The sequence below is a fragment of the Salvelinus namaycush genome, chromosome 6, assembly GCF_016432855.1.
Source record: "Salvelinus namaycush isolate Seneca chromosome 6, SaNama_1.0, whole genome shotgun sequence".
In the NCBI taxonomy this organism is placed as follows: domain Eukaryota; kingdom Metazoa; phylum Chordata; class Actinopteri; order Salmoniformes; family Salmonidae; genus Salvelinus; species Salvelinus namaycush.
The window spans coordinates 20,735,214-20,752,309 of record NC_052312.1 but is presented as its reverse complement, the minus strand read 5'-3'; the positions used below and the strand labels follow the sequence as shown (position 1 = coordinate 20,752,309).

Genomic DNA, 17,096 nt, shown 5'->3' with positions numbered 1-17,096 from the left:
CGTTGGCTGTTTCCTCTGGCTGTATGTCCTTGTCTATCACTGTCACTGGTAGCTAGCAGTTGACTATCCAAAACACACAGAGAAGATAGAGCAGAGAGGGGAAAGAGCAGAGACTTCCTTTTGATGAGGGCTGCTGTTCTATAAAATAATTCCTGTATGTTAGCTGAAAAATAAGTCACATTCTACCGCTTCACTCAGCTTGAGAGTTAGAAGATGAACTGTGGGTGTGTTTGGGGACTGTCACTGTGTTGATCAGTCTGATGGTGGTGGTTTTGGAGCATGTGTTTCCTAGCTGCTGCTGGTTGTGTGGTAAATGGTCCTGGTATTTCACAGATACCGGTAGCATTGTTACTTTATGATCAGACCACTCAACATTGCAGAGAAAGAGGAAGGAGGGAGATAGACGGCTCGGGTGAAGAAAGAGAAAGACAAAGAGCGAGATTGAGACAGAGACAGAGAAAGAGAAAGAAAGACAGAGAGAGAGAGAGGGGGGAGAGAGAGGGGGGGGGTTAGAGAGAGCGAGAGAGAGAGAGCAAAAATGTTATAACACTGTCTGTGCAGTTTCATCTTGGCTTCATATACCTGCAGAAGTGTTTGCATGACTTCTTCTGCATGCTCATAGGTCAGTGTGACTGAGGGACATGAAACACCTGCCAACTTTTTTGGAAGGTAATGGGTCCCAGGTTACTGATAGAGTCCCCCCTTCTACGTTTCATATAACAGCTTGTGGTGATGTCACTTCCTGTGACTGTTTCTCAGGAGCAGTGACAATGACCTGGCTGCCGGCTGTCTGTCTGACCACTTAGACATTAACACATAGACACAGAAACCCCCTAACTGGAACAGTGACCTTCCGGACCATGCAGGGACACTGAAAATATCAGTCAGAGTCATACACCACTAATGTCATTAATCGTTATGAGCTGTCTGTAGGATGAGGAGGCAATATGGGAGAACTGGTAGTCATTCATACGTAGGTTACTAGATCCTCAGAACTCCTGCAGAGTATATGACATCATAAAACTGAGAAGAACTGTTCTTTTCAGGCACACTCTTCCCCCAAAAGTCATTCTGAAAAACTCAACGGGTCTTGGGGCATTTATGTTGTATTTCTCAAGATTCAATGGGTATATATAATTAAGTCCAAAAATGTATGTAGAAATAGCAGATTGCCCTTTAACTCACACATTGTGGAGCCTGAGATCTATACTAGACTTAAAGGAGTTTTGACCAAATGAGGTTGTATGGAAAAGTTGATGATGATGACAATATCTATTTACTGTAAGAAAGCACTCATACCATCTGGTGGATAAAACATTGTTTATTAAAAAAGCACAATGCAAAGATACTGTAAAAGTACAGGCCATTAGAAGAAAACGTGAATAATACTTTTTGGGAAATTCATATACAAATATGTTATTCTATCATCTGAATAGATCAACAATAAAACTCAATACACAATACAAAGCAGATACAATTGCAGTAGCTGCAGATAAGATGCATCATCATTGCACCATATAGTAGAAAAAAAAGCTTTACAGTGAAACACAATTAAACCATGCTTAAATACAATAAAATAAGTAAATAAAATAAGTAAGAACGCCTTAATGTACAAGGTGTTATTGCGTGTGTGTTTGTGCATGTGTGTGTTTGTGCATGTGTGTGTTTGCTTGTGTGTGTTGAGCGTACAAAATCCATGTTCCGGGTTCCTCCTCCTCCTCTGATGGTGTGTCCTTCCATCCCTTCGTCCCTCCATCCCTCCATCCCTCCATCCCTCAGGTACCTGCAACATGTCACCACACAAAGTTGTTCAGGACATGCAGTCAAATAAACTGTTAAGAATCAAACAAAGAGACATACTTTAAATACATTATATTTTGATATCAGAGCATTAGTTCCATATTAGTATCATTAAAATTAGCAATCGCATATGGCTATTAGTCTTACCTGGGGCTGTGACTGGCTTCAATTGAGAATAGACCGAATCTGCCTCAGGTGGGGTTGATGTTTCTGTAAGGAGTGAGGATAAAACACCAGAATAATATAACAGTTATATACAGAATATTATACAGCTAGTCAATATGGGGTCAGATGTGTGAGGGTATGATAGGGGGAATATCGATGGAAGGATGTCCAGTCTTACCTTTCTTCTTCTTGGCTTTGGCCTTCTGTTTAAGGTCAACCTCAGCATAGGTCACATCAACAAGTCCAGTTGCTGCTGAAATTGAAATTTCCAGTCAGCAAATTAAGGAAGTAGCTTATTGAATATTCTGCATCTTTTTTGAAACTCCAAAATCACACATTTAGATTTCACTGACTGCCAACCTGTAGAATGGGTCTCACCTGTGGTCTTCCCTGTCTTGACCTCAGAATAGACTGGATTTTCTTTTGGACCAGCTGTCATTTCTGAGGAGGGGGAGAGAATTTGTATGTTTTTATCAAATTTGATGAGCAAAAAACACTGCTGCATTTTGTGTGACAGTTGAGAGTTACTTTTCTTTTTCTTGTCCAACTTTTTGAGTTGAATCTGTGCGTACATCACATCACTTGGTCCAGCAGTAGCAGCACCAGCATCTGAAATATACAGGTAATACACTAATATCTCTACTTACTGTTAGTATGCTAGTCATATTAAACATATGAAGAATAACAGCAACTACAACTCTATACTGTATTCATGCTAAATTTAACATACAGGTAGCCTAGTGTTTAGTAACCGAAAGGTTGCTGGGTCGAGTCCCCGAGCTGACAAGGGAAAAATCTGTCGTTCTGCAACTGAGCAAGGCAGTTAACCCACTGTTCCCCAGGCGCCGAAGACGTGGATGTCAATTAAGGCAGCCCCCCCCCCCCCCGCACCTCTCTGATTCAGAGGGGTTGGGTTAAATGCAGAAGACACATTTCATTTGAAGGTATTCAGTTGTACAACTGACTAGGTATCCCCCTTTCCCTTTCCCAGTACCATTGTCATTACTGTCTGAGGGCGTGATTGTACCATAGATGTTAGCGCCACCTGTTGGTCAAAGTAGAGCGAGTTCGATTAATAGGTTGGTTTTCCATAAGCTTGCCTAGGGATATCGAGTACGGTAACATCTATATAAAGTGAATGGTGAAAAGTCAGTATGTGAAGTTACAGAGAGGAGAGTGACAGTGGTCTGGGACGAGAGACTGACCATGCTGCAGATTATTATACTCAACATCAGGAGCCCGGCCCTGGGTAGATCCTTGGTCCTGTTGGGGGTCCAGGTTGGTCCTCTGGGGCTGGGGGGGCCTACAGGGAGAGAGATACTCATGAAACACACAGATTCTATTTTACTGTATGAAAAGTTGAAAGACAGGTGTACTCACCAGAATATTCTGTTGCAACAGGAACCTGTAATGAGAAATGCATAATATTATACTGTATCAATTCGTTACTGTTTTAAACTTTTGTAATTAGACATTTTTCTCCTAAACATGAACCAAAAAGATAAATATGAATTGATAAAAGTCTCACCTCCGGCTTTTTTATATCGACACAGCAGTACCAGGAGAATGGCCAGTAGAACACCAGCAACAACCAGGCCCACAACCACTCCTACTAGGACTGATGTAGAGGGTCCAGGAGTTACGCCTGGAGAGAGAACAACAAGTCACCATCCGACTCTGAGGTAGTTGTAGAAAATAAATAAAGTAGCAGAGGTTGTAACTCCAAACCTACAGTACACTTTTTAACACAATAAATCACAGCTGACCACAGATATTATGAAAAGGTCATGTGATCATAATTGTTTTTCTCACCTCTCACTGTCACCCAGCTCTCTGGTGATTCTCCTTCATTAGATTTACACTTGTAGAAGCCTTCATCTGACTTGGAAACTGCAGGGATGGTCATCTCTCCTGTGGTCTCATTCCTGATGAGTACTCCATCTTTGTAGAAATAAACCTTGGGGTTCGGGTTTGTTTCCTGATATCTATTTGTACAGCTGAGAGTCATAGATTCTCCCTCAGTTATGGGATAGGGAGGGCTCTCCAGGATCAGATTGCCAACTGTATAACATAATATATAAATAATACTGTAAATCTGGAGTAATCACCAACATGAGCTTGTATTTTATGAGATGCAACCATTCAGTTACAGAATTGAACATCATTATCAAACATTGTAATGTAAAAAACGTTAGTGACTGTTGTACAACAGACGTACCATCCACTGTGATGTTGACAGCATTACTGTACTCTCCTGATCCAGACTCACACCAGTACACTCCACTGTCCCCTGTGTATGTGTACCTGATGGTACATGTGGACCCTGCTCTTGATCCCCAGTTAGAGACACACTCTGACTCCACTGCTTTCTCTCTGTATCTCTTCAGTCTCCATCCAGTAGAGTTCCTCTTCTCCTCACAGCTTAGTGAGAGAGACGTTGATGTAAAGTGTTGAGTTCTGTTAGGTCTTATTTTGAGAGACACTGATGGTTGCGGATCTGAAACAAAGAGTGACAGAGTCAAACGTATACAGTAGTTATATATAGACATGAGGGGGACTTAAATGTGATTAAATGCAGTTTCAATGCAGTTAGTTACCTCCTGACCAGAGAAAATTAGGTTCACTGTAGAGTGTGTCATAGACTGGGCCTCCTCTCCCAGCTCTACACACATATCCTCCTGTGTGACGAGGACCAGCAGGGATCAGAGTGTAGGAGTCTTCACTAGTCCCATTGCCAGATAGAGGCTCTACAGAGTAGGACCTGTCTGATAGGGAGAGTAACCCAGCTGTGTAGGGAACAGTTCGGTACCAGAAGAACCTCCAGCCTGTAGATGACTCTTTAACTCCACAGCTCAGAGTAACTGAGTCTCCAGGGTTCAGCCACTGAGGAGAGACACTCAGGACAGCTTGGGGTTTATCTGTTATGAAGGAAATGACACAAATCAAATGTTCAGTCTTTAAAATGTTTACCCATTTTGTTATTATGGTATTGTACCTCACCCCAAAATCAAACTATAGTTTTGTTTCATCATTGAAACCACTGTCTGCTATTTGACCTCATCCCTTCTGTCTTTCTCTTTCAATCCCATAAAAACAGACTTACCTAACACGGTCAATTGTATAGCATTACTGGTCTGGGAGTGTTTAAAGCCATTTCTTTTCTGAAGACCTTTACAGGTATATAGACCATTCTTTGCAGGACTGATTCTGTACTCAGGCTCTGTATTCGTGTAGACCGACTTCCCACTGTTATAAAACGCATACTCAATCTCTTCTCCCCCTTGAATGTTACAACTGAGAGTGACAGTCTCCCCACTGAATATCTGGGGCCAGTTGGGTTGGAGGGTCAGAACAGCCACAGGTCTCTCTGCAGAGACACAACACAGAAAATAAACATTATCACACACATTAGAATGTAAAATAATGTTGATCAGCATTTATCACAACATGACCATATCATAAGTTGTCATTTCTGAACATACAGTATGCACTCTGAACTGTCTGACTTACCAAGATCTATCAGAATACTGACATATACAGTGATGTCTACACGCACACACACACACACACACACACACACACACACACACACACACACACACACACACACACACACACACACACACACACACACACACACACACACACACCACACACACACAAACACACACACACACACACACACACACACACACACACACACACACACACACACACACACACACACACACACACACACACACACACACACACACTTACTCACCTTTCACAGTGATAGTGACAGGATCACTGATGATTGATGATATGGATCTGGACTGGATCTCTCCCTGACACCAGTAGAGACCCTGGTCAGACTCAGCAGCTCTTTTTATGGTGAAGGTGACTCCTGTTGTTGTGTGTCTGCCAGGCAAGGTCACTACTTTCTTACTGTTGTCTTTGTACCATGTGTACCTCCAGCCACTGTCAGACCCCACTGAACACGTCAGAGTTACTGTCTCTCCATTGTATGCAGGGTTTGGTGTTATGGTCAGTGTAGCTTTGGGCAGGGCTGTGAGAATAGAGCATGATTTAAAGATCTGGATACATGCTTAGCAACATCCAAAGATTTAGCTGTTGTTGGAATGTTTTCTTACTATAAAAGTCCATTGTAGGGGTATGTTGACTTGATTAGGTTTGAATTAAAAGTATACATCTGTTTTTGTTTAAAAAAAATACTTTCACTGTACAGAATAATATGAATATCTTATCCTTCTCAACATTTAAGTAAGTGATGGTTATGTTATTAAACTCACCAGCAACAACGATGGTGAGAGATGAGCTGAGATATGTCCTCTCGGGCCGTCTTGTCCTTGTCCCCTCACACTGGTACTGACCAGCCTGGTCAGGGAGAGAGATGGTGATGGTCTTACTGGATGGAATGGGAAGCAGATGGTTGTCTCTGTGCCAGCGGTACGTCCAGTCTCTGTAGTCTATGTCACACTGCAGAGTGACTGTCTCTCCAGAATAGAGGGGACCCCGTGGAGAGGCTTTCACTGAGGCCGTGGGCAGAGCTGTGGAAAAACAATTATATAAGAAGACATCTGCAGTCAGAGCACAAATCTTTCCAACGTATGATCTTACTTCTGTAGGTAGTACTGTAACTATTCATTTTTCTATTCATACTGACACACAGACAACATCTACATGATTGACTCAAATGTGCCTCAAAATTCAGAAAATCCAGATAGGGATTGAAGATTAATAGTGAGCTCACCAGTGACGCTAATGTGGAGAGATGAGCTGAGATATGAATTTTGGGGCCGTTTTGTCCTTGTCCCTTGACACTGGTACTGACCAGCCTGGTCAGAGAGAGAGATAGTGGTTGTTTTACTGGTTTGACTGGAAAGCCATTCTTTATTTATTAACCAGCGGTACGTCCAGTCTGTGTAGTTTGACATGTCACACCGCAGCTCGACTGTGTCTCCGGAATACAGTGTCTCCTGGGTAGTGACTATCTTCACTGAGGCTGTAGGCAGAGCTGTGGAAACAGTTTGCCATCAATCAGTTAAAAGTATGATCTTAGTACCATACACCATATTTCTTCAATTATTAGAATTATTAGAGTCACAATTCAACAGCTCAGACACAAGATGTATGTGGCAGGGTCTACAGTCAATCACGGATTACAAAAAGAAAACCAGCCCCGTCGCGGACCAGGATGTCTTGCTCCCAGACAGACTAAATAACTTTTTTGCTCGCTTCGAGGACAATACAGTGCAACTGACACGGCCCGCTACCAAAACCTGCGGGCTCTCCTTCACTGCAGCCGAGGTGAGTAAAACATTTAAACGTGTTAACCCTCGCAAGGCTGCAGGCCCAGATGGCATTCCCAGCCGCGTCCTCAGAGCACGCGCAGACCAGCTGGCTGGTGTGTTTACGGACATATTCAATCAACCTTATCCCAGTCTGCTGTTCCCACATGCTTCAAGAGGGCCACCATTGTTCCTGTTCCCAAGAAAGCTAAGGTAACTGAGATAAACGACTACCGCCCCGTAGCACTCACTTCCGTCATCATGAAGTGCTTTGAGAGACTAGTCAAGGACCATATCACCTCCACCCTACCTGACACCCTAGACCCACTCCAATTTGCTTACCGACCCAATAGGTCCACAGACGACGCAATCGCAACCACACTGCACACTGCCCTAACCCATCTGGACAAGAGGAATACCTATGTGAGAATGCTGTTCATCGACTACAGCTCAGCATTTAATACCATAGTACCCTCCAAACTCGTCATCAAGCTCAAGACCCTGGGTCTCGACCCCGCCCTGTGCAACTGGGTACTGGACTTCCTGACGGGCCGCCCCCAGGTGGTGAGGGTAGGTAACACCATCTCCACCCCGCTGATCCTCAACACTGGGGCCCCACAAGGGTGCGTTCTGAGCCCTCTCCTGTACTCCCTGTTCACCCACAACTGCGTGGCCATGCACGCCTCCAACTCAATCATCAAGTTTGCGGACGACACTACAGTGGTAGGCTTGATTACCAACAACGACGAGACGGCCTACAGGGAGGAGGTTAGGGCCCTCGAAAATAACCTCAGGAAACAGCAGAGGGAGCACCCCCCTATCCATATCGATGGGACAGTAGTGGAGAGGGTAGTAAGTTTTAAGTTCCTCTGTGTACACATCACGGACAAACTGAATTGGTCCACCCACACAGACAGCGTTGTGAAGAAGACGCAGCAGCGCCTCTTCAACCTCAGGAGGCTGAAGAAATTCGGCTTGTCACCAAAAGCGCTCACAGACTTCTACAGATGCACAATCGAGAGCATCCATTCGGGCTGTATCACCGCCTGGTATGGCAACTGCTCCGCCCACAACCGTAAGGCTCTCCAGAGGGTAGTGAGGTCTGCACAACGCATCACCGGGGGCAAACTACCTGCCCTCCAGGACACCTACACCACCCGGTGTCACAGGAAGGCCATAAAGATCATCAAGGACAACAACCACCCGAGCCACTGTCTGTTCACCCCGCTATCATCCAGAAGGCGAGGTCAGTACAGGTGCATCAAAGCAGGGACAAAGAGACTGAAAAACAGCTTCTATCTCTAGGCCATCAGACTGTTAAACAGCCACCACTAACATTTAGTGGCTGCTGCCAACATACTGACTCAACTCCAGCCGCTTTAATAATGGGAATTGATGGAAATTTATGTAAAAATGTATCACTAGCCACTTTAAACAATGTCACTTAATATAATGTTTACATACCCTACATTACTCATCTCATCTCATATGTATATGTATATACTGTACTCTATCATCTACTGCATCTTGCCATCTTTATGTAATACATGTATCACTAGCCACTTTAAACTATGCCACTTTATGTGTATATACCCTACATTACTCATCTCATATGTATATACTGTACTCTATACCACCTACTGCATCTTGCCTATGCCGTTCTGTACCATCACTCATTCATATATCTTTATGTACATATTCTTTATCCCTTTACACTTGTGTGTGTATAAGGTAGTAGTTGTGGAATTGTTAGGTTAGATTACTCGTTGGTTAATACTACATTGTCGGAACTAGAAGCACAAGCATTTCGCTACACTCGCATTAACATCTGCTAACCATGTGTATGTGACAAATAACATTTGATTTGATTGATTTGATTATTACATGAAAGGAGAATTAATTAAAGTAAGAATCTCAACTGCAATAGTAGACAGACCTTTTTAAAACGACAAAATAGCATTCTTAGAATGGGCCCAATGTCAAGTGGTTATGGACAAGGAGGGACTGATGTGAATGAGAGATAAGATGACTTACCTGTCACTGTCAGTCTGACTGCATCACTCCACATAGAATGCGTCCCATTATCAATATGTTTACCCAGACACCTGTAGTCACCATTGTCTGAAATCTTAACCTCACTGATCTCATATTCATGATTCCTATTGATTGTGTCTACATCATCCTTGCGCCATATGTATTCCCAGTCAGTGACTTCTCCCCTCAATATGTTACATTTGAGAGTGACAGACTCTCCACTGAATATCTGGGAGGATTTGGGGTATATGGTCAGAACAGCCTTTGCCTTTCCTTGCACAAAATAAAACCAGAATGAAACAATTAATTTACACATGTTATTTTGAGACACTCAAAACACAAAATATGTCTATCTAAAAGCAGCTTTAAAAATTACAAATAAAACATTTGATGGAGAATTAAGAGATGAAGGCTTGATCAAGTGTACAAATATCTACCAGCATCGTCTTCAGAGTGTCCAGAGTAGATGTGTGTACTCAGCACTACAACACAGAAAGTCACATTGCTCCAATATAAGCTTGAAACAAATAACAACATGTCATAATCATGTTACTGATTACCATATCCATCCTGTAATTTATTTTAAAGGTGCAATCTATGATTTCTACACAAATGTTTTATCATTAAATTAATCACATGCATTTATTCTTGAAGAGTATAACTTTTAATTCCTTCAAAACGGTCTCATCCCATCATAAACCAAAAAAATGGTTTATTTTATGACAATTATTGTTAACAATGTAGATTAATGAATTTCCTTAGCCCCATCCCTCAGCCATATTCCACAAAAAGTGTCAGGGTGGCCATTTTGTTGTAGTTTGAATTACGGACTGCAGCTTTAAATAGCCACTGACTTCCCATGTTCTGCACACAGAGAGTGTACAGAGACCAAAAACACCAAAACACCACTCATTAATCTCTTAACACAGTTTACTATAACTGTAGCGAAGGAACCCTCAACCATTTACAATAATCACAACTTGATTATACAACACATCCAACAAATATTGCATTTTATATTCATTGTCATTGACAACACATTTTGCAACCACTGAGTTAGCACCACTCTTTAGTTCCTGAGCAATGACTTGGTTAAATGCACACCACCACACTAACCAGGTCTGCATGGCATCGGCTATACAAGCTCAGGTTCTCACAGAGATGCAACATCAATGTAGGGTGGTCACTTTCTTACTTCATATCTACACCATATTTGCTGATATTTCCTTTGAGTGACATTTACTAATAATTTCTCAATAAGGGCTAAAACACCAAAAACAAAGCTAAAGCGTGAAACTGTCTTCATTTTGATTAATGTCGTATTCCCTTTTCCCTTAAATTCTTAGTAAATCAGGTAATTAGTGTTCATAAACAAACACACTAACTCAGTACTTACATAGCAGCAAACAGAGCAAGGTGTGCTCCATTCTGTCCCCACAGACAAGTGACTTTCTCTATAACTACAGTCGTTCTGACAAACCCCTTTACTTCCTATATTATGACAGTCTGCTTAGATCACACCACTTCACTCTGAGATCACACCTCTTCACCGTACACAGAAAAACAGAGAGAAAGATTCTAGAGAATTGTAAAAATAGATAAGTAAGTGTAGGCCTTCCCTCAAACCTTTGCTCAGTTGTCAGGTGGCAAGCCAAGCCAGCTAACCTCAGTTGTGGCACAATGGAAATGGACATCTCCAGCCACCTCTCACTTCTCAATCACTCTCTCTCTCTCTCACACACACACACACACACACACACACACACACACACACACACACACACACACACACACACACACACACACACACACACACACACACACACACACACACACACACACACACACACACACACACACATACACACACACACACACCACACCTCAGATGGTTCTGTTATGAGTAATATGTTTAGTTAGCTACTGTCTACATAGATATGTTTGTTATTGTGTTGTTTATGGTTGTATTTCAATTTGTTTGTATATTTGATGGCCTATCGCCCCCTTCAGGGACAGGCCTGTAACTACTCCACATTCTTGTGGATCACAATATCGAAATAATCAATCAATCAAATTTTTGGTTTGGTCAGGGTGTGAGTTGGGGTGGGTATTCTATGTTCTATTATTTGTATTTCTATGTTTTGGCCGGGTAGGGTTCTCAATCAGGGACAGCTGTCTATCGTTGTCTCTGATTGAGAACCATACTTAGGTATCCCTTTTTCCCACCTGTCTTTGTGGGAAGTTAACTTTGTTTGTGGCACATAGCTCTTCAGCTTCACTGTTGTTTTGTATTGTTTATTGTTTTTGTCGGCGTCATTTCTAATAAAAAGGAATATGTACGCTCACCACACTGCACCTTGGTCTCCTCCTTTAGACGGCCGTGACAGGGGGTCAGCCTGATGAACCAAACTACCCAATAATCCCCTTCATGTAGCCTAACTCTCACTCACACACACAAACACATGTACCCACACATAATCAAATATGTTTTTTTTTGTTTACTGAATATATTATCTACACTTATAATTAATATGCTTTTAACTGATTGAACAAAGTTTTTTATTTGATTGGTCACATAGCAACAACATAATCCCTCAGTCTACTGGGTCTGTCCCCTTATTCCTTCATCTCTCTATGTCATCATATTAGTTTATATTATATGTTTCTCAGGCTCATGCTACAACCTGATTAAAAGCTGTAGTGACCAACAGCTCCATTTCTCTGCAGTCCGTAAACACAGTGTAACCAAACAATGTCATCATCAGTTGCCACTTTTATTGTGCATATGACATACTTCATATTCTATGAATGAAACATTTTCTTGTCCAATAAAGGAAATAGTTATCTAACAATATTCAAAATCCAGAGAAATACATGAATCATCATCATCTCAGAGTTGCACATAAAGTGTACTCCATTCTAAGCCTCTGGCAAGTCTTCTGGACCCCTACAGTTCCTGTGGCTGTGACACGAATGGGGCTTTGACAGAATTAGAAAGGTACAGATGCATAAAGAGAAACAGAAAAAATAGCATCTGATGTCATGTTCATCTCCACACAACTTCCTGTTACTGTAAAAGGAATGGACATAGCAACACTGTGGTCTTTTTGTGGGAGGAAGAGATAAATAAACTATAGTAAAGATCTGAGGAATGAGTTTTGTGGATGAAAACATTTTTGTGCAAAAATTGAAGTCAATATTGTACTTACATACCTGGTCATGTTGACATGTTCAGTACAGTCTTTAATGTCACTAGGAGAGGTGTCAAAGGTTTGACGTCATGGCATATTTATTATTTGGTTTATGTTGTAGCTATTTGGAGGTCAACTGCATGTAGATGTCCTTGAGTTACAGTCTGTCAACTGTTCAAAGTAATAACCCAGGAAAGTAGTGATCACAGTGATAGATTGAATGTAAAAGAGATAAATTAATAAGTGAACTACAGAATATGTATGCTGCCTTCTTGCTACGCTACACAAACATAGATAACATAAATATTTCTAAACGAATCCTATCTGTTACTAGTTGGACTTATTTCACACATTACTGATATGTTTGTTCCAGTTTATATGAGTTAGGTAGTCTCAATAATCAATCTTCTCTTCCCCGTCAGTCATTCTGAATGCAGGTTGCATGTGACTGAAAGTTTCAGTTGTTGGATATCCTACCTTTGACTGGATTCCAATAGAAATGACACATCCCTTTGCAAGCCGGCATAATTTGACTAAACCAGGAGTTTCAGACCAGTGTGTTAGGGTGTAACTAGGCCCTCAGCGGCTTTATGATATATGTAATGTGTTGTCATAATGAGTTTAATTTTAAAGATAACATATCCACTTAGACATTCACTTGGTGAAGGCTACAGTACTGAAAACCATTCAATACAACAAGTGGAAATTACAATTCACTCTAAATGCAAAGCACTCAAGGTATGCAAATAAGTTAGAATTATTTTTGATTCTCTGAACAACATATTTTTTAAGAATGAACTGAATTCCATCTGGTTATTGGGACAGATATGAATGCCATTTTGGACATGCGGATAAATCAAATAAGAACAACTACAATCCACATGTAACAAAGACTCTCCATCATATACTCTCTGATTACAACCTCATTGATGCCTGGCGAGCACATAATCCTGGTGCAAAAGAGTACACTTTCTATTCACAGGTTTAAATCAACCTCACTAATCAATGTCATACTAGTATCTAAATCAATTTTCTTTCATCTAGAAAATAGAAATTCGACATATGAGCTTGTCTGATCACCACGCCTTCTGCTGCCTATTACACATTTCCGAATCTTCTAATTGTATCTAGGCCCTCAAACAAAGGTATAAGTGTAACGTTCGACGTCGGTGGAAGGAAGAATGGACCAAAGCGCAGCGTGGAAAGTGTTCATGATATTTATTTTCAAGAAATACTCAAACAAAAATAACAAATTCAAAAAACCGAAAGCGAACAGTTCCGTCAGGCACAGACACTAAACAGAAAATAACACCCCACACAACCCAAACGGAAAATCACAACTTCTATATGATCCCCAATCAGAGACAACGATAGACAGCTGCCTCTGATTGGGAACCATACTCAGCCAAAAACACAAAGAAATAGAAAACATAGATTTTCCCACCCGAGTCACACCCTGACCTAACCAAACATAGAGAATAATAAGGATCTCTAAGGTCAGGGCGTGACAATAAGGCCTTATGACATACTGTATATATGAGAATCATCAAAGGGAGAAGGAAATAAAGCAAATAGTGTAGGTTGTGATGAAATTTAACAGTAACATCTAGGCCTATCTACAGAATATACACGTGTAAGATGCAGAGGATGCAGAGGGTTCTATTTCTATGGTAGGCCCAGCCTATGACAACATCCTGTTCATCTCACAGTACTTTCTGGTAGGGAGAGGAGGGTGCCTTCTGGAAGTCCAAATGTAATCTTGTCATACAGAGTCTGTGGCTACATGTGACAGATAATCAAGAAGAAACTGTTTCAGCATCAAGAAAGGTATCGACTATTCTCAAAGTAGACTACATAGTCTTCCATTCAATCACAGACATTTTACCATTATGACTATTTATATCTTACCTTGTTCAATCTTGGGATAACCAGATCATTGACAGTCTCATAGATGGATATTGGGTTTACCTGACTGTTTGATCTTGTCTGGAATCAAAATACAGCCCATTACAATACAGTACATACAGCTTCCACACAGTCAGATACATAATAACGGCAATGCATACTTACATCTCTAATTCTTGTGGTGTCCATAATATCAGCATATATTGTGTTGTCAGTTAGATCTTCTGTGTTTTATAAGAACAAAATATCAACCAATCAGATACATTTCATACAGGATATCAACAAACATACCCAGGAATTAATGAGGGGTCTCACTCTTTTTCTAATTTCTAGCAATCCCCCCAAAAATCATATCAGCTGAAGAATACTTCTAGAACCACCTGAGGCCACTAAGCTGTACATAGGCGTGATACTTTGGCCCCTGCAGTAGCACACTGCCACAGCTACAATAAGAATCAGCACCACAGCACCTCACCACTGATACTCCGATATAGATGGTATACCACGGCAGTCCTGTCACATATTCTACAACACACATGATTAGACTATACAATATGATAACGACTAAACGTGTCACGACTTCCACCGAAGGTGGCTCCTCTCCCTGTTCGGGTGGCCCTCGGCGGTCGTCGTCGCCGGTCTACTTGCTGCCACCGATCCCTTTTCCTTTTCTTTTGGTTTTGTCTGTTTTGTGTATCACCTGGTTTCACTTTGGTTAATTAGGGGGGTATTTAATTCGACATTTCCTTTGGGGTTTTGTGCGGGATTGTTTTCGTTGAACTGTCATGTAGTTTGGGGTTTCGTTTTATTTGCTCATGTTCTACAGGGGGGTTTTCCCTGGACTGTGTCTGAGTGGGGATTTTCATTGCGATTACTATAGTGCGGAGTCCTGTTGTTTTCTTGAGCCAGTTAAATTAAACGCCCTTTCTTTGGTACTTGTTTCTCCTGCGCCTGACTCTACACCCACATCTCCTTGGGGAGATCTGACAGAATCCCGCAACAAAATCATGGAGTCAGCAGGAGGGGACGCGCCCACCCCGTCCATGGAAGAGCGTGTACAACAGCACACTGCGGTATTACACCGATTGTGGACAGCGATGGATCAGGTGTTGGCGAGAATGGGGAGATGGGAGAGGAGCGGCCTATCTACCTCGTCTTCAACCACTCTCCAGCCTGCACCACCACCTTCTCCGGCGGCGTCCGGCCCCAGCGGGATTCGGCTCGCTCTCCCGAGAGACTACGATGGGCGGCTGCCGGGTGTAAGGGGTTCCTGCTGCAGCTGGAGCTTAACCTGGCGACCGTTCACCCGACCCCCTCGGGAGAGGAGAGTGTCAACGTCCTCGTCTCCTGTCTTTCGGGTAAAGCCCTGGAGTGGGCCAACGCGGTCTGGGAGGGCCTGGACTCGGCGAGGGACCATTACCCAGAGTTCACCTGCCGCTTCCGGGCGGTGTTTGATCACCCACCAGAAGGCAGAGCGGCGGGTGAACGGTTGTTTCACCTAAGGCAGGAGACGAGGAGCGCACAGGATTTCGCGCTGGAGATCCGGACCCTGGCCGCCGGCGCGGGGTGGAATGACTTGGCCCTGATGGACCATTGTAGGTGTAGCATGCGGGAGGACATCCGCCGGGAGCTAACCTGTCGTGACACCACTCTTTCACTGAACCATTTAATAGACATGTCCATCAGGCTGGACAACCTGCTGGCTGCTTGCGGGCGTCCTGATCAGGGTCTGTTCGTTCCACCTCCCAGCTCTCCTGCTCCGACACCCATGGAGTTAGGGGGTGCTGCTGGTAGGGCCACCGGAGGAGGAGCCTCCTCCTGCACCAGCTGTGGTCGGAGAGGACACACTGCTGACCGGTGCTGGAGGAGCTCGTCTGGGAGTCAAGAGGGCAGGCAGAGCACGGTTCGAACACCTCAGGTGAGTCAGCACCTGTAGAAGTCAAATCTGGATGTGGTTTACAGAAGACTGACAGCAAAACATACCTCTAAACATATCTAAGTGTTTTGTTGTAGAGTTTGAGTCACTCTGTGACGAAACAAGGTGAACATCTGGGATTTCTTATCGTCCCCTTCAGGACAGACCTGTAACTACTCCACATTCTTGTGGATCACAATATAGAAACTAATACGGTGATTGGTCCACATCAACAACATAACCCCTCAGTCTACTGGGTCTGCCCTCTTATTCCTTCCTCTCTCTATGTCATCATATTAGTACAGACATGGACCACTTCTGTATGGGTTCATATCAGTAGAAGTCAAATCTGGATGTGGTTTACAGAAGACTGACAGCAATATTTTCAAAGCAATACAATGATGTAGGGAATCATGACTTTTTGTTTGACATATGAGATTTAATACAACATTTAAAATCCAAAATACAACACACCCTCCGTTGTCTTACGTCGGTAGGCGTCACTGCTATTCAATCGTCGTCATGCGGAATCATTATGCTATCTGACGTAAGACAATAAACACCCTCTTCATTCAAGTTCCATAGTGGAATATTAATCTGGCTCCTATAACTACTGTAAAAATACAATTTTACAAAAAACATAGAGACATAGAAGTGAAAATTATGTAAAATGTATATAAAAATAAGCGTTAATTGAATTCAAAACAAACAACAAATCTGCCAAATTAACTGTTAAAGTTGTATTAGTAGGTCGGCCAAACAAGTATAAACCCACTTTTTGTCCTAAAAAAAAGA

General features: G+C 42.4%; 1 protein-coding gene and 1 long non-coding RNA gene across 2 annotated transcripts; both read right to left on the bottom strand.

Annotated features, from left to right (window-relative positions):
* Positions 1–1,946: 1,946 nt before the first annotated feature.
* LOC120049757 lies at positions 1,947–2,406 on the bottom strand. The gene is made up of 3 exons (XR_005477139.1): positions 2,344–2,406; positions 2,144–2,218; positions 1,947–2,010 (listed from the first exon to the last, which is right to left on the bottom strand). It is a non-coding gene; the product is annotated as an uncharacterized LOC120049757 (long non-coding RNA).
* Positions 2,407–3,196: 790 nt separating this feature from the next.
* LOC120049013 (carcinoembryonic antigen-related cell adhesion molecule 5-like) lies at positions 3,197–10,151 on the bottom strand. Its single transcript, XM_038995275.1, has 8 exons — positions 10,145–10,151; positions 9,728–9,772; positions 9,291–9,563; positions 4,571–4,883; positions 4,184–4,470; positions 3,778–4,026; positions 3,494–3,610; positions 3,197–3,258 (listed from the first exon to the last, which is right to left on the bottom strand). Exons 1-8 carry the CDS (start codon positions 10,149–10,151, stop codon positions 3,197–3,199), a joined length of 1,353 nt encoding a protein of 450 aa, XP_038851203.1.
* Positions 10,152–17,096: the final 6,945 nt, after the last annotated feature.